This window comes from Punica granatum, chromosome 4 (assembly GCF_007655135.1).
Source record: "Punica granatum isolate Tunisia-2019 chromosome 4, ASM765513v2, whole genome shotgun sequence".
NCBI classification, from domain to species: Eukaryota; Viridiplantae; Streptophyta; class Magnoliopsida; order Myrtales; family Lythraceae; genus Punica; species Punica granatum.
This window is the reverse complement of record NC_045130.1, coordinates 7,170,368-7,197,970: the sequence shown is the minus strand read 5'-3', so window position 1 is coordinate 7,197,970 and position 27,603 is coordinate 7,170,368. Positions and strand designations below refer to the sequence as shown.

The window sequence follows — 27,603 nt, the reverse complement described above, 5'->3', positions numbered from 1 at the left end:
CACTGCTATTTGGGCCTGTTCTCGGCACGGCCCAATCCGACAATGGTGGAAAAGACGAAGAAGCTGACAGTGGAGATGAAGAAGAAGGAGAAGAGGAAGAGCTTGGGCCAAGCTCAGCAATGGCGTAATGGAGATGGACTCGGTAACGGCGTAGCATTCCCGTCGGGCCGGACGTGACGCCATCTCTCATGGCCCCTCTGGCTCTCTTTTCCTCATTGCCTTTTTCTTCTTCTCGCCTGGACGGGAGTTGTACAGCTCTGAAGCTGCGGCTTCAGTTCTCCGCAGCCTTCCACGCCATGAAGAGGCGACGGCCGGAGCTCTCTTCTTCCTCCGCCCCCAGACTGGCAGCTCCGCCTCCTCCAGAGACCGATGACGTGGCGCGCCGATGGCTCCTGCTTGACCTCGACCGGTCTGAGCTCTCTCTACCTCTGACCTTCCCGACCGGCCAGACCTTCCGGTGGAAGCAGACCGGGCCAGTTCAGTACACCGGCGCAGTCGGCCCTCACCTCATTTCCCTGAAGCACCTTGAGGACGGCACTGTCTCCTACTTCATCCACAGCCGGTCCTGCGATTCCTCTGCCGCTGCGGCACTTCTCGATTTCCTCAATTCGGATGTGTCATTGGCGGAGATTTGGGCGGCTTTCTCCGCCGCAGACCGGCGATTTGCCGAGGTAGCTCGACACCTCGCGGGTGCTCGGGTGCTCAGGCAGGAGCCCCTTGAGTGTCTGGTTCAGTTCTTGTGCTCGTCGAATAACAACATCAAGAGGATCACGAAGATGGTGGACTTCATATCGAGCTCGGGCAACTATCTGGGGTCCGTCGAAGGATTCGATTTCCATGAGTTTCCGACTTTAGAGCAGCTCTCGGAGTTTTCGGAGGAAGCTCTCCGGGAGGCCGGATTTGGTTACAGGTTAGTGCCTTACTGCTTTTTCCTTAACATTCCAATCATTTTCAGCCGATTTCCGAGATACCTTCTAGGACAAGGAAAGGGATCGAATTGGAGCAGAAAGTTAGTGAATGAAAGCTAATTCAAAGGCTTTGATATAAATTTGCAGAATGAAATTGCTAATGCTTGAAAAACCTCAAGTTATACCAAATCAAAATGCGGGTTGGAAAGGCTAATAGCTTTGCCTCCTTGCTCACGTCCATGAGCTCGACTTCATGTTGCATTGGCACTATGCTTGTTGAATTGCCTCAGATGTGTGGAAAGAATTGATAAATGTGATCAAAATCACATCCCTTGGGAAGTGGATTGAGAAAAAAGATCGGAAGAGGTAAATTAATAAATGGCATTTAGTTCAATACCGGATTAAAAGTTAAAAATAAGTATCTTTTGCGGATCTTCAGTGCCAGAAAAAACCTCTTTTACAGGGCAGTTTCCGTAGGTGTGCCACGCTTTTCGATTCCTTCTATGTCAGTCTCAGTTTTCTGCTGCTTGCTCAATGAATGGTTATGATTTTCAAGTTCAGTTTGCAATGTGACTAAGCAGGGCCAAGTACATAATTGGAACCGTAAAAGCTTTGCAATCAAAGCCTGGGGGAGGGGTTGAATGGCTCAAATCTCTTCGTAAAATGGATCTCCCTGAGACAATTGATGCACTATGTACTCTCCCTGGAGTTGGCCCCAAGGTGGCTGCGTGCATAGCTCTCTTCTCGCTTGATCAACACCATGCAATCCCGGTCGATACCCATGTTTGGCAGGTGAAATCTCAGGTCCTCTGTGGTCAGATTTCAGATTTTCATGTATGATTTATTTGTAGCCTCACACCACATACTGGAAGGTTTAAGCCTATTAATGGATAGGCGTTGGCCTTATTTTTTCTAGCACTTTATGAGGGGATTTGTGTTCATATCCAATTCCAAATTGATTGCCAGCGACTTAATTGATATGAAGGTTGCAGTCTATTCTCGATTAAAATGTTGATTGCCTATTCTGATTATTTGCAACTGATATACATTTTTGTCTTGTTGGGTTTTGCAAAGATTGCCACAAGGCATCTCTTGCCTGAGCTAGCCGGTTCACGTCTAACACCTAAGCTCTGCAGCCGTGTAGCAGAGGCATTTGTGAGCAAATACGGGAAATATGCTGGGTGGGCTCAGACTTTACTTTTTGTTGCTGAGCTGCCTTCACAAAAGGCATTGTTACCTTCTCATTGTCTAATTATGAAGGATGAAAAAACCACTGATTGAATGGACAGTGAACCACGCGAAGTTTTTCACCTTAAGGAAAGATATTGTTCAGCACTTTCTTCTCCTGATGGGAAGGGGTATTTGAAGTCAGCTGTGAGGCGAAAGCTAAAGATTCAACGCTTTGGAGCTTAAACGATGACCATTTGACTCTACCCAGTAAGTTCGGGATGAAGGTGCTGTCATATTACCAAATTAGTAAGTCCTTCATTTGTCTTATTTAAGAAAATGCTGTCTTTCATTAGCTGCATCTCTTTTGCAGAAATGATTATTGATATGCTAAATGGTCATCGGTGTAATAAAAAATTGCAGAATTTGTTATCAAGAATGATACCGCCTAAGACTACATAGGCTGTCACTAATGCCTTTCTTTAGAGTTTTCCTTGTAGCTTTAAATAATCACACATTTGTAAAATTGCTACATATGATTGAGTAATAATATGGGTTCGTGAACTCATAAACTTCATGGAAACTTATAAAATGGAAAAGTTATTGACAAACAATTTCATTGAATAATATCAACATCATTCCTCGAACCTGCCTTGTTACATGATCTTAATAAATCTGCTTCCACAAAGTAAATGCATCTTTTACCAATTCTTCATTTTTCTCTGGAACAGTAAATTGAATCTCCAACAAATAATATAAACCCTGCCTGTAAAAGCTATTGTAAACTACTAATTGCTGTCGGTGATGATTCAGAGCAACTGGACTGCTGGTGCCTATCCTGGACATGCCTCTCTATTCATGAGTAAAAACAGAGAGTTAATTTTAGTATATGAGAACAGAAAGACTAGGCTTGATAGTCTTGCATTAATCGTTTTATAACTTGATGAATGGAGCTGCGGACTTTCTAGGAGGAAAGAAGTGATAATTTGCAGACAAATTTTGACGACAACTCAGGATGTCAATTAGAGACTCTGCATTAAACAGTTGCAGTAATTAAATGTATCTCACCTTCTTTTCTACGGTTGCTCGTCTGCTGTGACAATGTCTAATGTAATATCAAGAGGGTATCCGATTTGTTCTTCTAGGATGACCAGTAGGTTCCCTGTAGGTTTGAGGAAAGACCTTGGTAGGTGGTACCTAGAACACAAGGATGAAGAGTTTAAAATTGACAATTCTGGAGAACGGTAGTATCTCGATGAAAGACAGAATACACCACAAAACAAGTAGTGCAAGACGTCCGGACAGATAAAATTGAGATGGAATACCATGTCTGTGAAGGATTCCCTTTCTCAGTGTGGAACGAGAGCCAATATCGACCAATACTTTGCCCGTTTACCCAAATTTGGCCCTTTCCCATGGAAATCATGTTTATTGCGAGGGGGTCATTTCCGGCTGGTGCATCGAATGTAGTCTGCATATCGAAAAATTGGAGGAAGCGTGATCTGGAGTAATTTGCTTGGTAAGGAATGATTGGCCATTTGGATGTTCTACGTGACATAAAAAGATTAGGAAATCTCAACTTTAGCTCCTACCTTGTACCATGTAAGTTGCTGCGGACTGGAGGTCCCATAACTTCTCCACTGAACTTCTCTGGAGCCATTAGTTGTGTAAATCTTTAGCCTTTCTCCTAACAGGCCAACCTTCACAAGTTTGTCTCGTCAAGTTAATGTCAGTGTGCAATAGGCTCGATTTCAACATTTACATGAAGAGACTGTCGCAATGGCTGGCAGGTCCTATTAAAATCCTAGATAGCTTGTGTTCGCAGCAAGTAACGGTCCAATATTCTCTTCCAGGTTATAACATTTGAAGATCCATTTACCTGATAGCCCCAAGTGTGGTTCGTGATAGCCCATCCTTGAATCCGCACTCTGCGTAATCCCACAAACCTTCTTTCCAGGTACGCCCCTGAATCCTGTACAACAATCAAATTAGATGTACGGTGTACTGTTGACTCAAAGTTCAGTGTGCCTTGGTCTTCAAGGTGCGATTCAATAAATAGGATGGAATAGAAGATTGAAAGGGAACCATACCGGCAATCCGACCAAGACACTCAGCAAAGAGACGTAGTTTGTCCCCTGGCTTAATGATATCGTACTCCGTAGGCTATAATTACTTCTTCCATCAATTCCATGAGCAGATGCTGATAATAAAGCAAAATGGGAAAAACTGCATCAGTCTATGATTCAGTATTTGCAACAAAATAGAGATGGCATCGGTAAGTGTCTGTAGAGCTTGCCTACATATTTTCCATTCACGAATGCATGCAATAGATGTCCACGGGTGTACACGTCGAGATTTGATTCAGCAGTGGGTGAATCTTGCTGCAACCTGCATTCAGATGATATCTGTGAAATAACGAAGTATATTTGCAGCAAAGCATGAGATCTATGCTTACAACTTGCATGCGGATGTTGCTGTTGAACTATATTCTGAGTGGCCTGACACCCAATTTGAAAAATGTTAAATCCGTAGGACCTACCCGAATGTATACCACAGATAATCGGATTTATCTTTGGTTGTATTCATTTGTTCCAGTAATGTGTCTGCCCTCAACTTAGTTGCATCAAAGTTAACAATCGGCTCTTGGAACTGTTGCCATCCCAAATTTGAATCGAACTTTATGCTTGTAGCATATGTTCTTGTATTGTCCTTCATGCTGACCTATTTAAACAGATCGATTAATTCATGAGCACTGAAACCATTCAGAGTCCACTGTTCTCTTATTTCTCAAGCCGTCGAGTTGTACCTTTGCCGTGTTGAAAACCTCTGTCCTGCAATCTTGTAGGATGCTAATGGACTTTGGAGGTAATTCATAGGAGATATTTTGGAAATTTACTTTTACATCTTCTCCGGTGCTGTTGTTTATTAGAAAGGCTGCACATTGTTGCGATGGGCCGCTGAAGACAAAGGCCTGGAGAACACCCAGTCAAGCAATTTAGGGGAAAGAAAAGGACTGTAGGATTTGGGAGATCGTATTATCTCATAAGGAAATGTTCTTACTTGTTGATTTGTTCCCAAGGGGAAAGCACTCGGTTTTCCATATAGTAAAGGCCTCGAGATCAATTTTACGGCTGCATGTAATTCCTTAAGGTGGCTCCACTTAGGCTGCCTGATCAGACCTAAGACCATATCATATACGTAGATTTTCTTAATGAATATATATAAATTAGATGCTGAACCACAAGTTGCAGAAATATGCTGCTGCAATGACACAAGTTTCTTGGTAACTCACCATACTCGTCCAAAGGGGCTTGATCGTAGTAAGCGGTAATCATAAATGCTGAAGCTTTTCTTCCAAAGTTTGTTCCTCCATGATACTGATTTGTTGCATAGAAGGAAGTGATTAGGCAGAATGTCAGCCATTCACAGTTGAATGCAGACGAACATGAAAAATTTCAAAAAGCAAGGGCTAGGAGCTCTATATCTTTTTTCCACCACCCCCCCGGAATTGTTGCATTGCTAGCTAGCTAGTTAGGGAGTTACTTACCATGTAATAATTGACATAACTTCCATTTTTTGCTATGAAGAGTGCAACTTGGTATGCAATGTCTTCTGCTGATCTCAGGATCGGTTCGGTGCCATATCTTTGCAAACTGCAGGGAGGATGCCATAATGATATTATCATCTAAACTCAGGCTGAGAATACAAGGGGAGATTTTAATTTAAGAAACTGTTATCCATAATGAACTCGTCAGTCTGTCCTTTGGTATGGGCATTTTGAAAATTTTGCCGTGTATCATGATATGTCATCTAAAAAGAAAGTGAGATTTTCGATGAAACTTACAAACTTGTCCAGTTCTCTGTCCATATTGCAGGTTTATTTGGTGAGTTGGGCCCTGCAAATGTTTCTCCGCATCGCCTACCATTGCATGCATTAATCTGCAGAGTGGAATCATATTATCTCTCAGCTCTGAACTACAACTACCCATTCAAACAGAGATATGAGGAACTCTAATAGGAAGAGGCTACTAACCACTGGATCGGGAGCGTCATCTTGCTTACACATCACCCACGGGACTCCAGTCTGAAGTCCGACAGCCATCCTAGCAGCCCAACGCACGTAAGCAGGCCCTTTTTCATGAAAAGCTTTTTCTACTGTTTTATATTCATTCTCAATCTGCAGTAACGTTAGAGTTCTAGCTGGCCGGTGTATTGTAACATCAATTATATAAAATAGGCAATGCAATCATGTGCTCTACCTGGGATAATATTATTGGGCCTCCCTGTGAAGCGAATAACTTGTTTTCTTTCATCAAATTCACGATCTTCATTGTGAAATTCTGCATTTCTCGCTGCCATTTCAAAAAATGAGAAAAATGTTAAATGTACATCTCCCAGTTTTTCTGGATAATTCATCGACTAAATTCATGTACTGCGATAAGGATGTCTCAGCATATGTGATTTCTCAATGAATTTCATATTATGGATTTGTTTATTTGCTGTAAGTTGCGTTTTGGAGAAAAGATTTTCTAGTTTTCCAGTGGTGGTTTCGCTGAACCCCAGGCCATGGTTGGCTGCTATCTGGCCAGCCACGGCCTGAACCCGGAGGCAACAGACAACTACCATCAGCCTAGTGGACAAGCATTAACATGAAGCAAGGAAGTTCTCAGGCATTACCTCAAACGCCTCATTGTCAGATCGGTATACAATCCCTGGTATGTCATGCAACCAGAAAGGCAGTCCCCTGCACAAGTACAGTCTGCACTGTTACTTCAATTTTGCACACTTCGTTTCCTAGTGTTCGGAATCATTTCATGCTCATGACGTCCATGGTCGAGACTTTGATTCGGAATTTCTACTTCTCATGGACACTTACCCGTAATTCCATTCGCCCTGGATGTAGGGTCCGATTCTCAGGCAGACATAGAGACCTTGTGCTTGGACTTCCTTGATGAACCTGACGATGTTCGCTCTCCCACTGAACACATACTGCAAAGATTCAGAGACCCCGATTCACCATAGGTTAGTCTACCTCCGCATGGCCATTCTTTTTCTAAAGAAAGACGACGGTGCTGCTCCGTTTAGGCATATTTACGTGTTATTCCTCTACATCAGATACTGGTAGGATGCAAAATTTTGAGGCAAGAGAGTTACCTTCCGTGGTTTGGGCTCGTGTAGATTCCAGAAGACGTAAGTCTGTATCACATCGACTCCTCCCAGTTTCGCTTTTGCTATGAGAGACGGCCACATCTACAGACAATAACGGCTTAGGTTCACATGTGTCCGAAGTGAAATGAATGTATTATGACATCGTCAATGTATCAATTCGATGTTACGTGCCGAATGGAATCGTAATCCCGTTCCTCGTACTATTTGCCATGATAATAAATAACAATGACATGTCAGAGGATTATTCAATGATCAGTAGCAGCCGAGCATGTTTTCCATTTTCAGGTATTTTCTCGGCCACTTGGGCCCAAATATGACAAAGCCCGATATTCAATTTTGGATTCGGACGAACTTCATTTCACGTGTGCATTATTTAGTCCTGTACACACATGTGAAAACATAAACAAAAATTACGTACGATGCGGCATACGTACTGCTCGGTACGACCAGTAGATACAAGTTGCAATAGCACAAGTCTTGCCGAATCATAGGAGGCTGATTGCATATATATATTCGTTCATCTATGTCGGGTGTCTCTCTCCCTTGTCAAGTGTCATCATATGAAATGAAACTTGTTTTTCTGAAGAAGTACTATTATGATCAAAGTTAATCGACTAAAACATCAACGGGACTTGATCTCTTGTGGTCTTAAGGGAGCTAGCACAAGTCTCGAACCGAAAATGCCAAAGACTTGCTTCCAGCAAGGTAGAATTGTGTACCTACGTTTCATGTCGTATATCTGCACATCTAACGTGACCGCGTATATTTTGTGCGAATTCATCTATTCTCAAGTTACCACCATAGCTTCCGAATAATTGACTCTAATATCGAAAAAGGAAACATCTTTTTCCCAGGAGCGAAAATACGAAAATCAGAAAGAAACATCTTCAATACCAACATAGTAAGGAAAACATTTTTGAAACGAAACATATCGTGTTTTCTCGAAAGAAGACGAAATGGAAATTTCGACAGAAAGGAAGATAAGAAAACGAGAAATCTCGATGAATAAGCTTCCCTTGAATATGTCATTGCAATATATAATAACATATAGAAACGTTAAAAAAAAAAAAAAAAAAGAATAACGGGGACTCAGTTTCTCAGGAAAAGAGTTTTCCGGAAAACCAAGAAAAACGAAAAGGAGAAGTGTTTTTCTTACGTTGGGAGTGCTTCTGGGATAGTGAATGGAGCCGGAAAACAGAATTTTCCGCTGACCGTTGATGATGAGGGACCTCCCGTCGTAAGTCACGTTCCCGGTAGCAGCAGCTCCGTCAGCCCTTCTGCTAACTCCCGCCATCAAAACCAACACAGCCACCGCCAGCCACCTCACCACTGACCCCCACTCCATACCGAACAGAACCACAGTGAGAGCCGACGGACCCCTGGCAGAACAATCTCCCTCGATCACCTTAGTTATGTACAGCCCTCAGCTGCTCTCCACCGTCTTCCTAGTTGAAGGATCAATGCTAATTATATATGTATGTATGTATGTATGTGTATATATATGTAATGTATAGACTGTACGGATTAGAAAATATGGTAAGAGAGCGCTGTCGGGAGCTTTCTATATGTATTTCGGGGAGGATTATCAGAAAGTTTGCATAAAGGGCAAATGGACTTGTCATTTATTTACGATTTTGAATCATATTTACTTAAATTTTTGGTCAGGCATGTCAATTCATCCTCCATATATGAGCATAGATTAATGATATTGTTTCCCATCATATGTCGTCTTAATTATTTATGACTTCATTTTGGAAAATAAATCTGTTAGTCTGCCATAAATTTGAGCTTTGTAATATTGGAAAAAGTTTAATTAGGACAGCTAGCTGTGAAATATAATAATAATCCATTCAAAAGTGAGAAGATAAGAAACACTAATCCCGGAAGTTATTAGTTCGAATTTCAGAATGCTCAGTTTTACCGAAATCGTGAAAGCCATTACTTTCCATAATTTTTGGGCCTCACCCGTCTTCCATTTTTTTTCACCGAAAAATGGGGGTAACTATTTCTTCCCTGGAAAAAAAATTAATAATTTGTTGCTGTCGGTAATTTTAAAATGATGATATGGTATGAAATAGTACCTATGAATGTTAATATTAATCTCAGTTTTACCATTATCTCGTTATAACGGACTTAAGTATTTTTTGTAGCGCTATATCTAATCATGCGTTCATCATCCGATGTGTGGTGATTAAGGTAATAGATTATATATAAGATTGGTTATTCTTTTCAATCGTAAAGGAGGTTCAAGACTTATGAAATTGGTTATTTGATGCCTCATGGCTGGCTCATGAGTCATCTATGGAAGTTCTAGATATCATATATACACATATTGTACAGGAATTGTTTGGACATATGTGTGCACATCTTTCAATATTTAAATAATTTCGCACCATTCAAATTTTTCTTAGAAAGTCTAATGGGTTCAAATTAATTCAATTTGAGCTCGATTGGCTAATATTAAAGAGTGAAACTTTCCCAACATGAATTTTCTCATTTCAAAATTCGAATCCACAACCTTATTTAAGAAAAATAAGAGGGAACTATCTGAATTCACGTTGGTCATACCATTCAATTTATAATTAGGTACTTATTTATCAATTTTTTATTAAATATAAATAATAAGAGAAGGAGAGAAAATATATATATATATATATATATATATATATATAATAGCAACGCTGACAACAAAATTTGGTCGTTTGCATTGGCAGGGAGGAGATAAAGTTGTCATTTTATGTGCATGAAATAACGTTAATTAAGGTTAGAACTGTCATGCGGATTGCCCACCATTTGCTTGTCCATTATTTGTTCCTAATTAATTAAAATTAAAATGAATTATCAGGAAAAAAAGAAGTAATCTCCAATTGAGAAAATCTGTTTAACAAGAAAAAATGACATTTAGTTATACTGTATCAATGGAAATCAAACCAGCTAGATAGAATGGGAGAATATGAACCATATATAAAAACAAAAGCGCAAAAGCGGATGTTAATAGGGATCAAAAACTTAATCAAATTTGGATGATCTGAACTTCGTGTGTCCAGTTCGTCCGTTTTGCAACTTACTACGTGGCTCGCGGTTCATTAATTAGCTAATTATCGCAACATAGATTATATTTCAACCAACAGTCAACGAGGCCTAACAAAGGCCGTACAAGTTGTGGAAATATATATGTTGAAAAGAAAAAGGAAAAAAGATTGATGTATATATGTTGCTGATAAAATATATGTTAATCGTGTGCATGTGTCTTCATTAATCCTATTAATTGTAGTAATCGATCAATCAGAGGAATTATCATTAGAATAACTTGAAGAAAACATGATTGTTCTAATTAATTGATTATGATAAATTTTGAATTAATTAATAGATTACGAAAGGAAAGCTCGGTGCATTAGTTTGTAATTTGTGGAAAATGAAATGACTAATTATTACTAATACAAATTTTGAAATATTATTGAAATTTTTTTGGAAAATGATATGACTAATTATTGCTGGTTTGAACTGTTCGAAAGATAATGCTAATTTGAATCCGGCGAGAGTCAAATATGTCTGTGATTAGAAATTGAAATATAGAACAAGAAGAAACATCGTTTATCAACACCGATTAACTTACCCCGATGAAATCCTTTGCAATTGCAAAATTGAATTCAAATTATGATCTGAAAAATTCTCCTACATGACTAATATAAGGTTCATAGAGTCTGACTCGATTATAACTGATATCTGTTTTACATCTAGTAAAATAGTAATTCCTAAGTTAATTGTTATATCGATATTAAAGTATAATTATCATTATTGTGATTAATAATACCACATGAATAAACTTGACTACACCATAATAAAAAAGGCAAAATAGTATTGACTTACTAATTCATCAGTTAATTGCTATATAGATATAAAAGTAATGATCGTTATTGTGATAAATAATACGTGAATACAAAGAAAATATTTGAAGAAGTATTGAGGATTCTTATTTTATTAGTAAACAAACATTAATAGGTTTTTAGAAGTATTGTATAGCTAACTTTATTAAAATATAATTAAGTAAATTGTTCATCGAAGTCGTTTTATCATCTCATCTAAAATTATTCACATTGATGAACTTAATTATGTAATGTGAGAAGAATAAATTTCAAGCAAGTACTAGAATTATAAAATTTCAAGATTATATAATTATCTTTCTTTCATCATATAAAACTAAAAGTTTTGACTTTTTAGGATTTTAAAATTATTTAGAGAAATTAGACTAATAATTGAGTTGATACTATGAATTTATAAATAAATTCTTTACTTATGAATTGAATATATATTCAATATTGTAAGTCTAAAATTTACCTTATTAAGATTCATAGTATAAAAAATAAACTTTTTTTTGCATATTAATATTCTATAAATTCATATTGACTATTGTTTTCATATTCACTTCTTATTATATTTTTTTCCCCACATAATTCGTGCAACGCACAAGTCCAATAACCCAATGTATATGTATTGCTGATAGAATAATATATAATCATGTGCATGTTATTAGAACCGAATTACTGAATCCCTAAAATCACACGTGATGAATCCGTCGAGAAAACAATCAGTCTAAAGCATACCTGAATCTATAGCGTGAGGTTGTATCGGCTTCCGATTCGTGTTTGAAGTTTTCTCCAGACGCCAAATTTGCTTAAAAGATAAGGAAAAAGCGTTCATGAGACTTCCCACCACACTCTCTCACGAACTCTTACAAATTCTCATAAAATTCACAAGTGGTGGTCGGAATTGTACATATTGGATAGCTTGTTTGCTATGGAACTCGACAAGATATACTAATATATGGAACTCGACAAGATACATATATGCAATCTTTGAGAATATAGATGTATTCTTAGCCATGCCATTTAACTACGGATGCCGCATTCTGGAAGCATTCGACGTGGTCAAATTTAGCATTTGATATTCTCCTGGGAAACCTGATTAGTTTGGCACTGTTATATGATGCAGAATCTGGCCGCTCGCTTATGGTTTCTGCACTTCGAGGATGATGAAAGTAACTTGTTGCAAACTGGATACGTGTGGCTAATGGGAGTCCTAGCCGGTTTCGAGTTGAATGCGGAAGTGCCACTGGCAGCAGTCCATGGCTCGAACCGTCCGAAAGCTGCACACTGTTGAATGGGAGGATGATCCCCGACTAAAATGCCATTGAACGGTCTTGGGACTTCCTGAATGATTCGGCCCTATGACTGTAGATGTCCTCGCATGCATCAAGATTCATCATGACCGACAAAGTTTCGTGCAATTTCCTTTTGTTCCTTTCATCTTTGAGGGTCCGGATAACCGTTGTCACCCGAAAGCAGTCCACCATCCATGGCTGAGACCGCGATATTTCTCCAATCCTGTCAAGTATGAATTACTGTGATTGAGCACCTACACCCTAATGCATATGCACACAGTTACCACGTGCTTTCGTCACCGGCATTGGCTAGTTGTTAGCTGACTCCGATGTGCTAATATTAATATCTTGGGCCAAGTCACCCTGAGTCCATGACATTCACGGCTCGATGATGGGTGGTATCGGATCTGATTCGTTCCGAACCTCGTGAGGCAAAACTGAGGAAAACAAAAGGATCAGGGACCAAAAGGAAACACCTCTGCATCTAATTATGCTGTTCCATTTTATAAGTAAATTCTATTAAAAAAAAAGAACGGATAAGATCTATTTAAAAATATCTAACGGCTGGCACTCACCGACTATTCTTCTATTCCCAACGGTTGGTTTAACGGTTTTTTGTTTTCTCCATCAGAGGGAACACATTCTCTTCCCAATTGTTCTCTGCGAGTTCAATGGTGGCACAAACGTTAACATATGGTATGATCGTTCTCGGCAAAAGGTTCTTTCTTCCTCTCTCTTCATGTGCACAGTGTGGGAAGTCGATGACGATGCAGAGTTTGCTGGGATAGTCGAAATTCAGTCGGTTTTTCTAAGTTGATCTACCGTCTTCAGAGTGTGTAGTGGGAAATTTTGCCCTGCGATAAGCTTTTTCTGTGGAAATGTTAGTTCCGACCGAGCAAAGCTGATGTTGATGATGGTTTGGTTTGTCTGATATAAACAGTTGACATGGAACGATTGTTCTGTGGAGTGACTATGATACCACGCACAATTTCATCATTTCACTGCTGCTACTGTTTGAGTAACTTTTCCCGGATCATATGAACTTTTCCCCGGATCATATGAACAGGTTGCTTTCTCTAAAGAGTACAATTCCCGATTGGAGCCGTGAGCCCTCTGAAAACACAGATGGGAAATGTCATAGAGTCATTTTTCTCGGGCTTTGCCGAATCCATTGGCAAGCTCTTCGGCTCTCCTCTGGATTTTCTTTCCGGGAAGTCTTGCAGGTAATACTGCTCACCTTATCACGCCATTCACCAGAATTGCAGAGAATGCCTCAGTCGGTGGATCATCCGGACTGAGGAGATTCGGTTACTAAGTTTTTTTTTTTATGTAATTTAAATACTTGAGATCTGGTCATATCTCGTAAACATTTCGAAAATTAACGTATCTTCCTTGATTGGAGTATATATTTCTCTCACGGGTTCCGGTCGGATTCGGAGTAATTGGTTGCTTGCTGGTCAGCTCTATCTGTGGATCGACATGGGATTTCATATGTTACGTCGAGAACTTTTGTGTCGTCAATTTGCTGAAGATGGCCTCAGTATTGCTGCTACTATATATAGGTGAGCCTTTTGCTTGCCAATTATGGGCATGTTGCATGTCTGTCGGATTGTGATTCACATTAACTAATTTATTTCAAATTACATGTATTATAGGTCGCCTGTGTGTATTCCCGATTGCAGCATTTGATTTTTGGGTTTCCCAACCATTTTGCAGTTCTTCTTTTGCTTTATCTTCTCTACAAGCTTCGCATCTGCGAGTGTCTCGGTCATACCCTTTGCAGGACCGTATGGATGTGCTCCGCCTGCTGGTTTTCGATAGTCGGGAACTGCTGCAGTTTCTTCTGCTTTAAGCTTCTCCGTTGTAAAAGAGCCAAACGAGGACATAGAAGAAACTCTGACGAGATCGATAGAAGCCATATGTATGGAGACCAGAGCTTTTCATATCGAATTGGCCGCTCTCTGTCTCATCACAGGAAATATCACAGACACACTCACCTTAGGAAGTCTTTACGACCCAGAAGCCACAGAGCGATTGTAAGAATTCACAGATACGCCCACCACAAGACTAAGCCTTCAACGCATTATACTCATGGTGGCTCATTTGGGGACATTAGAGTCGTACGAACAACAAAGTTCTCCCGGAAAGGTGCGACTCATAGGCAGGGGAACTACCGAAGCCATAGGAGGTGAAGAGCTTCCGGTGCCTCGAGCTCGGAAGGCAGTCGGCAGTTCTTTTGTCACTATTAACTGAATTGAGTGTTCCATTGTTAGTTAGAGTGATTCAATTCGATTAACTCTTGGCTCGGATCCAGGAATGGTATATTCCGCCATGTTCTTGATCCGATCAAGAGCTAACGTCTTCTTAAAGCGAGGCTCCCTCCATTGATTGGCCCGTTTGGTTAGTCTCAACAAACGTGAGGGAATGGAATTCCCCAATCATGGCAAAGGAATATGGAATTTGGTATTCCATCAAAGACGTGTTTGGCTTCGTTGCCTTGGACAATAGTTGCCTTTCTCGCCAAGAAAGCTCCGCGACCTGTCGTGTCTTGCTTTTATATTCCCTCCCAAACACATCGTCTTCACCCTCTTATAAGGAAGAAGACAATTCAGTATTCCTCGTAAAGATTTGGTCTTGCGTACCCATTAATGGACAGCAACGAGGAGGGCAAGAGTAGCTCGAGGAGGGCTCGGTTGGATGAACCCGACCCTGATCTCAGTTTAGCGATGTCCTTGCAAGAGCAGGAGGGAGGGGGAGGGCTGCCGCCGCTCCCAACCATTGTGAGCGAGAGCGACGAGGAGGAAGGGATCGAAGACATTGAAGACGATGAAGACGACAACGACGACAACTATGAGTATTCAGCGGAAGACTACGAATATTTCTCGAGCCGGGGCATCAACGGGGACTTTGGGCTCTTGGAGGGAATGGACAGCAATTCTGAGTTGTTTGGGACGATAGAGGAGGACGAGATCGACCCCGACAATCTGTCCTACGAGCAGCTGATCGAACTGGGGGAGATCATCGGGGAGGAGAAGAGAGGCCTCTCGGCGGAGCAGGTGTCTTCAATCCTACAGCCATTCACGTACAAATCAGTCGAGCGGGGCACTGACCTGTGCGTCGTATGCCAGGTAGAGTACGGCGAGGGCGAAAAGCTCACTGCCCTCCCTTGTGACCATCCGTATCATCCGGAATGCATCAGCCAGTGGCTTCAGGTCAAGAAGACGTGCCCAATATGTAGCACCGAGGTTTCGGAGCCAAAAACTACTAGGAAGATTTGATTCTATTTCCAACATGTACAAAACTGAACAATCCAAGGTTTGTCTGCGACTCGAAGATGAAAAAGCCAGTTAAATTCCTTTTCCTGGTTGAAAATTTTTACGCACATCCGAGGAAAGCCCTTATCGTCGTAGGAGAGCAATGGTCTGTCCTACAGTAACGAATGGCGAATGCCGAGATACCCAAACCGCGATCATAAGAAATATTTTACGCACTATACTTTCGAAACATGTTAATAGGTGCGACTAATCGATCGGGTGGATGAAACGACGGGAAATATCGAAACTGTAGAGGCTTTAGGCCTTATGGCATTGCAATGAGAACCCAAACACGGAGGACGTGACAGTTCGGATGTGTAGAGTGAATTGAGAAATTAATCGAGGCGGTCCATTCAGTGTCCTTTGGGCTTAACACATTGGAGGCCTCTCTTGGCCCACTAGCACATGTATATCCTGAAGAGTGATATGTGATTGTAAATGTATCGTTTATTGTTTATATTAAGTAGCTTTCAGTTTCACGTTTCACCTAATTGAACCACTGATGAGAAAGAAAGTGTATCGTAGTAGTATACGCTCTCACCTATAAATTAAATAGTTTTAGTTTAATTTCTGCTAGTGAAACTGTCTATGCTCATTTATTTAGATTTAGTGATATAATTGTAAATCTACATACTTTTTCTTCCTAAAATTTTTTATTGTATAAAACAAATTGTCTATATTATATACATTTGTAGCTATAAAATCCACATTAACAATTATTATGGAATTTAATTTCTTATATTATAAATAAAATTGAATATTCTATCGTAAATTTTTGTTTATAAAATCCATGTAATGCACGGGATTAAAAACCTAATTTTGGTATATATTCAAAGAAGGAGAGAATTGGTCATAGGATTTAAGAAGGTGAAGTATTGTCGTAACATATTTCGGTCTATCTTGTGTTGCTTTGCCAGACTCACCGTAAGAAACATGACAAGATTTCAAATAGGAAAAAGAAACTTTGAATATTAAGGGGAGATCTAAATGTCAAAGTGAGTTCAGTACAATGTCACTCACCTTTATCTTGAAACAAGTGGTATTTTCATTCAAATTCAGTGAAGTAATCCATGTTCTTTTATTTCTCGTTCGCATCCTTCCTCATGACTAAAATAGAAAATTTGAATGGTAATTGAGTTTGCTAACACTTTGATACTCAAATTATTAGCGAGCCACCACTTCAATATAAGAAAAAATTTTGCCACCAATTCGCTCCCCTGATTCAATTATGTCGTACAGTTAGATCCACCCATTAAATCCTTTAATGGAAAGCTGATGTTGATGCTCATGTGACACTAACGACGTCGATTATATTATTTTCTAACGAAATTGCACAAAATGACATCGTTTAATCCGACATTTCTTTTTTTAATTATAGAAACAAGAAGGCCAGACCAGGTGAGACTCCCCGGGCCGCCACCTCCCCCTCGGGCGAGGTCCTTGGGCGCGCTCATCTGTATATAGACGTAAAGTTGTATCCCATTCAATAAATAAGTTAGAAAAGTAAACGTCAATATTATATAGCACAAAAAATGTAAATATCTAAATAAGATTTATTTTTAAGATATCATTTATCGGGAAAATAAGTAATTTTTTTCCATTAAATGTATTAAATAGTAAAACAATTAAAAATTATTTATTAATTAATTTAGCCATCGTTAAAGAAGTATTGTATATTTATATACAATATGGATTTATAAAAAGTTCTATAATTTTTTATCTAGTCAATTTTTTATGCTACCAAAATACCATGCACTTTTCATAAAAACTATTTATTAATTATTTTTAGTCATTGTTAGCAATGAAATATTGTATATTTATTTATAATATGGATTTATAAAAAGTTCTATAATTTTTTTCTATTCAATTTTTTATGCTACCGAGATACTATGTACTATTTTATATCTAAATAATATTTAGAGTTAAAAAGTACTATAACTATGTTTAATATATTTTTCCGCAAACCTATATACAAATAGTAAAAGAGAATTGGTATATTTATTACACATTAAATATTTTAGGGCAACTAATTAATAAATTTTATTTTCATTTTCAAGAAAATCCTTCAAAATTTTTCTACCATGATAATAACTAAAAGAATATTTTAGATAAATTTTGTAAATAAGCTTTTTGCTCTTATATTATAATTGCAACAATTAAATATATGCAATATAACATCGATAATATACTAATGAAGAAGGATTTTGTATCTTAATCTTTTGATTTTTATAATTCAAAAAATGAAAAAAATCTATTTTTATGTTTTTATACAACATGAAAATCATTAATATGAAATGTATAAAAGATATTGTTTATGAAACATATTTGATGCAAATTAAAAATACAAATATTCATAAAAAAACACTCAGTAAAAGAATTAATTATATTTTTCTCATAGTTGTATATTCCATTTGTTATTTGAGATCCCAAAATACGATTATATCATAACATAAAATCCTTCAATTAGAAATTGTTAATTTTGATCATATTTTAATACAAATTTGAGCAAAATAAACACCATCAAACACCCGTGTATCGGAAGGAAAAATGGTAGTATATATAAATAAAGGAAAATTGGTGCATTTAATTATGTGAATTAAAAGAGACGATGAAATTGTAAATTAATTTGAATATATGAATAAACATATATAATATACAACTAATTGTACAGTTTGAAATATATATATATAATAAAGAATTATTATACTTAGAAGTTATATTGATGTTATAATTAGAATGAAAGTTCAATAAAATATTATAATTAATATTATTGATTCAAAGAGTAATAATTAATAATTTTTAAAGTTTATAACTTATACAAAGTTTTATTTTCTATCCAAATACAACATTTTACTAAATAAAATTCAAAAATTTTTGAACCAACTTACTTAAAAGATTACTACTATATAATGAAATAGAAAATGCAAAAATAGAATAACAATTTTATTGCGATTGAAGTATTAGATATCCTTATAATTATTTTCAAATACTTTTATGGTTTATACATATAAAATTTAATATGAAAGATCAACATGATTAAGTTAAAATATTGCTTTAAAAATATTATTAGATTTAGTACTAAAACTTAATATATAGGCATATTTATATATTTTTTAATAATATAATAAGCATATTTACTTTTAAAAAATTGCATTTACATTATTGGATGAGAAAAAAAAGGGATAATGATGTGTCTGCAAAAGTGGGCATATGTAAGTGATGTTTTCCGTATGAAAGTTGTCGTGTCTTTCCTATTCAGCCCAAGCAGCAGTGTCTGTCGTTTTGACGCCAAGCGGATGGTCGTTTTGCCAATTTAGCCGATCTCGTCGACTCTCCCCTCGTCGGTTAGTCTGCATTTAGAAAATCAAATCCTTTTCGCTATTGTCACTGTCTGCCATCTAAATTATTTTTCTTCTCTCTTTTTTTTTTAAAAAAAACACGGACCCTTAAAACAAGAGAAAACAATCTGATAATTGATTTATTAGTAATAATAATTCAATAACAATAATAATATTATTATTTATTTTTTATTGGTAAACGACTAATAACTTCTATTCAAAAGGCATTGAGAAGGTGTAAACATATGTATAAAATGTCAAAAAATCACGTGTACAAAAATCAAGCTTAGATGATAGTTGAATGATCATTTACATCAATAAATAGGTTGACATCTCCTAATCGATTCCCTTTACCCAAAAACTTAACATCTTAATTTATCTACTCAACAAAATAACTATAGTATTCTCCAAATCTTCAAAAGCCCGATTGTTCATTTCCCTCCATATAAGCCAAAAAAGAAAGAGAGGAATCATTTGATCTTTCCTTTTCTTTTACAACCTCCAATAGCTTGCAAAATCTATAATTCTTCACGAACCGAAGATACAATAACCCTTTGAATTTCAAGGAGAGAATAAATTGCAGCCCAACACCACCTAGACCAAAAACAATGGATAAGGAGACACTTAACAGATTCTTCCTCGATTTTACAAATGAAACATCTATTAACCAAGCTTTTTCCCCACTTTTTTAGATTGTCAATTGTCAAGATCTTCTTCAATGCAACCTCATTTACTCTCAAAGAGGCATGAGTTCTCCATGTCATTTTTCATGGGAAACCCATTACCTTTTCGGTATCTGAAATAGCAAAATAATATGATTACACATGAAATCTTTTAGAGACGTCCTTATTCCACAAGAGAGTACAACAACCCACGCCACTCAACTCAAGCTGGTATATTGACCCAAAGAGGTTCACCATAACTTCAGCTTCCCAAAACAAGCATACCTCGTGAGTTCGATGTTCCACGTACCGCCAGCATGTGAGTGAGAGAAATAATCACTAACCGCAGCGTCTTTGTTCCAGGCTAAGTTGAACGCGGCCAAAAACTGATCTTTTAATGGAAACTCTGAGCTCCATTTATCCTTCCAGAACAAGATTTTTGATCCATCACCCAACTTTGATTTTAGTGTACTCCAAAAATTGATCCCACCCCTCTAATTCCTCTCCATAAACTACAACAATGAGATTCTCTTGTCTGCTTTGTAATCCACCCTTTCCCTTCAACCATTATTATTATTATTATCATCATCTTATATTAAATATATCCAAAGAATCCATGTAAAGATCTAGCAATGTCTGAGTAAAAATTAATCTCAGCAAAAAGATTATGAAATTTTCGTGATTTCACTAAATAAAAACTATTTATATAATTATAGCTTAACACATTAGTTACAACTCATTTTGGTATGCACACTTATAATTTAATTGGGTGATGATATAACAGTTGGCACCAAAAAATAACCACCATGGTTATTTTATTTATAACCATCAGATCTTCTTACTTAAAATATTGACCGTACACGTGTCTTAGATTCTTTTGATTTAAGATTCACCCCTCAAGTTTAATTATTCATATTTTCAGCCATACATCTTCTCGTTGATACTCGATCTCGTCTGTAAGCGATTCCGATCCAGTTCGATATTAAATCAAACCGAATTGCACCAATTCAACCAAATAAAAACTAATTTAATTATTAAAAAAAAACAATAACGAAACAGTCGGAGGTTGTTTTCTACATCATCATCTCCAATCGAACAAAAGACAATTGAACAGTAGAATCCGAGTTCGGTGGGATTTAATGTTGGAACTGTAGGCTACTGGCAGAGTCGCACATGCTCGATGACCCAAGATACATCAATTAAAGACTAAGAACAGTCTTTTACACTTTCTTTCTTTTTTTCCTTCTCTTGTTTGCCAAGAGATCTTTCAAGAATTAAGCTCAATCTGTATTTTGCGTTACCAATGTGATCTCTTGCAAATGACTTGTATCGTCTTTAACTTCATTCAAAACGCGCTGGGACATTCATCACCTTTTGGTTCTTACACGACTCTACTTTTTTCAGCATGTAATGCAATGATCCTGTTCATGGAAGTTTTGGATGTTCGATTTTCAGATGATCGTATATGCTTCCGAATTTGATACATGAAATGAAGATAAAGGAAGCAATTACAGACTGCGTTCTTCTCCATGGCTAGACGAATTATCTGTAATGACATACAAGCCATAACTCCTGGCATCGGTTGATGTGTTTGTTACATATGCATTCAAATGGCTCTGGTCATCACTGTCCTACTGAAGATATATTTTTCTGTTTTGCACCAGGGGCTCTTAACAGAACCCTGCTGTGCTTTTTCGGATCTTCGTGGAGTTCTTGCCAGCACTATCAACATCGAATTTAAACCTGAAATACGCAAACTCACATAATTTAGTGCCTGATCAAATGTTCAAGTACATGCACAGTTAAAAATTGTGTAGATCACATGGACAGTTCTGCTTTTATAAGCACCGAATAGAAAACTGATTAGAAGGGAAAATGCTTTAAGTTTGAAGCACTCAGAGCTGGCGGCGGAGCCAGGGAGGAAGTGAGGAGTCGGGTTTGGAGCTTTCCCTGATTTTTAACGTGTGAGGCCAGGGGCTCGGAGCTGGAGGCAGAGCCAGGAAGGGCGGGCAGCCTCGAGGCGGTGATGCTTGTTGAGGTATTTTACTGTTCAATTGTCTTTTGTTCGATTGGAGATGATGATGTAGAAGATGATGTTCCACTGTTTCATTATTGTATTTTTAAAGTAATTAAATAAGTTGTGCAATATGGTTCGATTTAATATTGAACCGGATCTAGTTCAATCACGGATGAGATCGAGTATTAACGAGAAGATGTATGGCTGAAAATATGAATAATTAAACTATGAGGGATGAATCTTAATCCAAAAGAATCTAAAACACGTATACGGTAAGTATTTTAAGTTAGAAGATTTGACAGTCGGGAATAAAACAATCGTGGTGATTGTTTTTTAGCGTCAACCATTGTAGTATCTCCGTAATTTAATTATGTTGTTATCATATAAATTTCTACACATCGCATTAATAGGTCATTAAGGAATATTAAATGACAAAATGAAGTTACTAAGGGGCTGGTTCAAAATAAAGTCTAGATTTTACAGGAAAAATCCGAACTTCGCATCATAATGTTTGATTGTAAAGCTAACCATTGGGTAATTTTGAAATTAAAACTTTACAATCATGGCGAGTAAAAACTTTATAACATGTGAAATTCCTAAATTACGACATTATAATCGTGGGAGCCTATCTGATTTGTAAAATAAATCCAATGTTAAAATATACATATATTCACAATAATAGGATATATTTATCAAATATAACAATATCACGTATTAGACTAAACTTCGGAAGAAATGAATTTATTGTTGAATTTTTCCTATAATCTTCCCGTCCATGTAATGTAATAATACTCCAATCAAATGCCCCGTGAAAGGAATAGTACATGCTGGAAATACAAAGGACAGATCATTAATTTGCACGAAAAATGACTGACATCAATTTGTCAGGGGAAGAGTACTCCAGCATGAAGTTAGGTCCGTTGTGTGTACTGTTTGTCCGACCAAATATTAACTATATGCCTGTCCTCAGTCAACTAATTGCACTAACCAACCACTGTGTTCTAAATTAGCCACAAAACGTAGCCCACACATTGATTTGATTCTATTAAATTCGGGTTTGTCTATATCGAATCCACGTTTAGTCCCACAGAAAACTCGGCGCTCATCACAACATTTACCGTTCTCGATTCCCTTCGAGATCAACAATCGGCATTTAGAGCGTTTTTTATCGATAAGCATACGCATGTTATTTATTGATCCTTACTCATGGCATGAATGTTGAAAAACCATAGGATATTTTGTTACATTTGACCGCAGAAAACGTGGGGTCTTTAAGTTTGTAACGAACCGAGGTCCTTCTGATCTGAATATTGTCGGCAGAATAAATCCACAAACCGTACAGTTTTTTACTTTTTAGCCATGTATGAACTATGTGCATATATTTGTTGTTTTGTATATTTATTTATGCTAAAAATGTAATATTACATGTGGGGTATATTTGTATATTAAGGGTTCTGTGGGTGTATATATATATAGCAATTAATATGTAAATAATTATACAAAAAAAAAGTACCAATATAATTGAAAATATTAATTCCTGGCCTTTGATCTCCCACCACATGCAAAAGATACTGTCAGGAGGCGGTATTGGATCTAATGAACAGCTCCAGTGTTAAATTAGCAGATCATCACTCTCAGTGACACTGTCAGTGTGCGGTGGAAAATGAGATGAAATATGGAATTATTTTCAATGTCCAATTGCATCTTCATCCGGATCAATTGTTCTCGTTTCTCTTCAGGACTTCGTTATTCTCGATCCGATAGAAAAATTATTAGCGGCACGATGAGGATCATGCCCTAGCTACGACATGGTCTCCGCCCTGAGTAGCTCGATCAGCTATGCTTATGAAGGCTCCGTGTTTCGTTAAAGGTTTTCAGACTTGATGGCGGTACCCAGCAATACGCAGGAGGACCCATAGTACAGAAGAGATCAGTAGGTGGACAATAAAATGTGCAGGGTGCAACTTTAACGGGTTATTTGAAAATAGAGTCGAGTTACTATATATATATATATATGTATATATATATAATTGAATTGTAATAATAAGGTGAATGGAGAAAATAAAAAAGTAATGATTGTGTTGAATTATGAGAAAAAAATGAAAAAAAGTAATGAATAGTCGAGATAATTTAATATTATAAATTAAATTATATGATTAAAAAAAATTTTTAAAAAGAAAAAATTAATAATTATGTTGTTAAATTAAAAATAAGTGAAATAGAGTTAAAAAAAATTCAAAACCAAACAAAGCCTAAAGAATTTTAATTGATAATTGTTTTTTTTTCCACACTGGTTTGAGGTACATATCAATTTTATTATTATCAGAAGGCGTTTCATGGTGGAAAATACTGGATGGGGATAGAAAAGCATTTTATACGAACACGTCCATGTCGAACAAGATAATCAAACATTAATTGTTAAATATGATAGTTATTATCTTTTAATCGATTGAGTATGTGGCGACGTCCTGAACGAAAAAAGTCGGTGAAATTATTGGAGAGGAGGGAAGGGCAAATTGAGAAGCAAATCTAATTGATGATTGTTGATGATGCCATACCATAAAATATCAAAGTAAAAGAAGAGACTAGTTATATGTCTTTTCTGCACATGCAATGGTCCATTAGAAATTGAATTTTGATTCAGTTGTCGTCAATTAAAATCATGGATTAGTATCTCAACAACACTTTCATTCATGACGACTTCTGACAGAATCATTTCCATAATATTTTTAATTGATTGATGGCCACGATGGGTGTCTCATTTCCCGGGCCCCACTCTCAATTAATTTATTTTTTTTTCCTCCAATTTTTCCCGGAAAAATTGTTGTGACTTCTACTCTGGTTCTTAGGCACGAAATCATTATATCACATTAATATTATCTTATTTACTTAAATTGGGTTTTCAGAATATTTACTAATTTCATTATCAAAATCACAATAGTGAAGAGTTATAATTTAATTTTAAAAATATTTTGATTAATAAATAATAAAATGTTCAAAAAAATCTCTATTTATTTCTACTGTACCTTTGCTTAATACACGAACACACACACACATATATATATATATATATATTCCATTTTTTTTTGTAAAACATAACATAATTTTAAAATGTTATTATCTCTTATTTTATGCATGGAGACGGACATGCATCTTGTGCGATGCACATACTATATGTCAAAGAGATGCATCGAATTAGATAATTTAAATTTCAATCGAATCTCGTTTTTTAAATAAATAAGGGGGTGAGTTTAAAGTTACTGCTTTATTTATCTAAAAAAATGAATAAAACAAAACGATGGAGAAAGTGGCGCGGGCAGTTCCAGTTCTTGAGAGTTTCTTTCTCTTCTTTGAGCTGAAAATACGCTTGGGGCAGAGATATTGGGAACAACTAAATGTAGGGCCCGCGCATTATTAAAAGGATGAATGACCACTCATGACATAAGTTTATAAATGATATAAACTGTTTAGGACTAACAAAAGGTTCGTCCATAATTGCGATAAAAAAGTTCATTTATAATAAATTCTTTTTGATAAGTATTTGTAAGAAAGTTATTACGATTTTTCTTTTTTTAATTTTTAACCATATATATTTAGCTATAGTTTATTTATTATTAATCCTATTTCAATTAAAGTTCTTATATTTGGTTCTCAAATAAGTTGATGATGTGCCACGAAATAGTTAATTGCATATTTTTGTGCTAAAAAAAAATTAGATTTTTGTAATTCGTAAGGTAAGGAAGTTTGTGCTTTATTTATGTGAATATGCTAAGAACGTGTATAAATAATATTTTTTAAAATTTTATTCCTGAGACTATATTAGATGAATTTCCATCTTTCATAACTAAATAACTTTTAGAGTTTCCTGATGAAGGCATGGTTTAATAATATTGTCCCATCTTTCATGTTGTGACTGGTGAGAATTTCAAAAGTCACTTAATCATGAACTACCTACGTCCTACGTGACATTGTTCGACATTTCGTTCCAACTTTTATAATTATATATAGATATAGATTTTAGGAGAATTGGAGAAAAGGAGTGAGAAAACTTAAAATGATCAATCTTATCCTTACCTTTTTTATTTATTTAATTTCATTGGTGAAAATAACTTTTATAAGGATATAAGATATAAATTTGAAAGTGAGATCAAAACCTTCCTTTTTCTGACTTTATAGAATGGTATAAATAATAATATTAATATACATGTAAAATGAAAAATACTATCACCTTTTACAGTTACATATATTTATATATATATATATATATATATATTCTTTTGGTAAGAACAATTGCAGAGATGAAGAAATGGAGCTCGTAGTGGGTCCAATTTATACTTACCACTTGAAAAATTGCTGAAAAATGTATTGGGAATTATGCTGAAAATCCAAGTGGAAAAGATTGATGCTTCATCATGGAAGAAAAAACAAAAGAAAATTTTACCGACGGTCCAAAAGGGGGTGATTGATTTTTATCCAATCCAAAATATAAAAAACAAAATGGAGGAACTGTATAAGAAAAATCCAAGAAAATCTCAAATCCCAAGAAAACAAACACCTCACTGAGGTGCTTTGAGACATTTGACTCTCAAATCAAAACTATTGGGTACCCTACTGGAAAAAGAAAAACAGTCACACTAAATATATAAATCTACAAAACACGAGTTGGGTCCCAGTTGGTAAATTACGCTATTAGTTAATGTTTAGCAATGCACCAAAGCACTTGAGGTCAAGACAGGCCAATGCTTGAATCAAGCTAATGCTCGAATTCATATTAGTTTTAAGTTTATCAGCCAGTTCACTTGTTGTCAGGAAAATAATATATAAATAAACAAAATACAACAAAAAAACTAATGTGGATTATTTTAGGTGGTAAGACTTCTGCCCCTTTAAGTAAAACTAATTGAAAACTCGCGTGTTGAGTGAATATAAATTAAATAATTTTTAGTTGCAACTAATCTTATCAAATAGCTATACACGTTATGCAGAAATATGGCTTATTAAAAGTAGGACGAATTATGTTATAGATATCAATAGATTACAACATTCACTCATATCGAATACAAGCAAATTATTTTGCTAAATTAATTAACTGCATCTAACAAAATATAAAGTAAGTAAACATTATTGAGTAAAACATAATAATCTCTAATAATTATGAACAATAAATCAAACTAAAATCCAAGATAAAAAAAGGAGAGAAAAATATTAAAATCTATCTTTACGATAAATATTATTTTAAAGAAAATAAACATTAATATAAAATTTGTTGGATTTTCAATATCAAAATAAATAATAATGCAACAATTCGACATTAAAGTTATTATTTGGGTAAAATTATAAAAATAATTAATACCCTAAAGTAATTAAAAATATATGCATATATACGTTAAATTATTATATAGATATGTGTGTGCAAATGATATATTCCATTATATATGATCTATATATGTGAAATAATGAAATATTATGAATATATTCAATTAGGAACTTTATATGAGAATATTTTTAGACACGTGGCGGCGTGGAAGTTCAGTCGGGACTTCAATAATAACAATAATAATAATAAACTCTCGAGTCCACATATTACGCAACCACCTCATCAAAATTCAAGTTGCATTCTCCATGCCGCCGCGTCATCAAAATTGTACAGTCTCTCAAGTCACCATACCAGCATCTTAGATATTTTGAAATTTTAAGATTTTTTTATGATATAATTTCAATATATAGTTTCCCTATTAAAATAGAGTTTTGTACTATTATCATAGGCAACATATGTTTTACACCATATCTTAAATATATTAGTTGTCTATTTTAAGAAAGTTTTATTTGATAAATAATTCTCATAAACGGGATAATAAAATCTAATT

General features: G+C 36.1%; 4 protein-coding genes across 18 annotated transcripts; 3 read left to right on the top strand and 1 right to left on the bottom strand.

Annotated features, from left to right (window-relative positions):
- The first annotated feature begins 53 nt into the window (after window positions 1–53).
- On the top strand, window positions 54–7,493 carry LOC116204491 (N-glycosylase/DNA lyase OGG1). 15 transcript variants are annotated; one of them, XR_004156353.1, is made up of 9 exons: window positions 54–910; window positions 1,490–1,700; window positions 1,983–2,384; window positions 3,929–4,350; window positions 5,735–5,841; window positions 5,951–6,195; window positions 6,639–6,790; window positions 6,979–7,097; window positions 7,191–7,493. XR_004156353.1 is itself a non-coding variant. In XM_031536607.1 (3 exons), the coding sequence occupies exons 1-3, from the start codon at window positions 189–191 to the stop codon at window positions 2,187–2,189; spliced, it is 1,140 nt and encodes a 379-aa protein (XP_031392467.1). In that variant the 5' UTR covers window positions 54–188; the 3' UTR covers window positions 2,190–2,559. The 15 variants fall into 15 exon arrangements, 2 of the variants coding, with proteins under 2 accessions (XP_031392467.1, XP_031392468.1); XR_004156359.1 differs by lacking the exon at window positions 5,735–5,841 and having other exon boundaries at window positions 1,983–2,345; window positions 3,929–4,032; XR_004156357.1 differs by lacking the exon at window positions 5,735–5,841 and having other exon boundaries at window positions 1,983–2,345; window positions 3,929–4,032; window positions 4,135–4,350; window positions 5,951–6,790.
- LOC116204489 (beta-galactosidase 16-like) lies at window positions 2,668–8,693 on the bottom strand. Its single transcript, XM_031536604.1, has 19 exons — window positions 8,401–8,693; window positions 7,230–7,325; window positions 6,952–7,064; window positions 6,753–6,819; window positions 6,335–6,427; window positions 6,109–6,252; window positions 5,920–6,014; window positions 5,623–5,728; window positions 5,368–5,452; window positions 5,136–5,254; window positions 4,882–5,046; window positions 4,615–4,796; window positions 4,372–4,463; window positions 4,166–4,275; window positions 3,955–4,047; window positions 3,668–3,775; window positions 3,401–3,546; window positions 3,144–3,272; window positions 2,668–2,927 (listed from the first exon to the last, which is right to left on the bottom strand). Exons 1-18 carry the CDS (start codon window positions 8,587–8,589, stop codon window positions 3,152–3,154), a joined length of 2,124 nt encoding a protein of 707 aa, XP_031392464.1. The 5' UTR covers window positions 8,590–8,693; the 3' UTR covers window positions 2,668–2,927; window positions 3,144–3,151.
- A 4,410-nt stretch (window positions 8,694–13,103) lies between these two features.
- Window positions 13,104–15,004, top strand: LOC116204493. The gene is made up of 3 exons (XM_031536610.1): window positions 13,104–13,628; window positions 13,867–13,967; window positions 14,122–15,004. The coding sequence occupies exons 1-3, from the start codon at window positions 13,531–13,533 to the stop codon at window positions 14,595–14,597; spliced, it is 675 nt and encodes a 224-aa protein (XP_031392470.1). The 5' UTR covers window positions 13,104–13,530; the 3' UTR covers window positions 14,598–15,004.
- Window positions 14,998–15,777, top strand: LOC116204492 (E3 ubiquitin ligase BIG BROTHER-related-like). The gene has a single exon (XM_031536609.1). The coding sequence runs from the start codon at window positions 15,054–15,056 to the stop codon at window positions 15,681–15,683; it is 630 nt and encodes a 209-aa protein (XP_031392469.1). The 5' UTR covers window positions 14,998–15,053; the 3' UTR covers window positions 15,684–15,777.
- The last annotated feature ends 11,826 nt before the right edge of the window (window positions 15,778–27,603 follow it).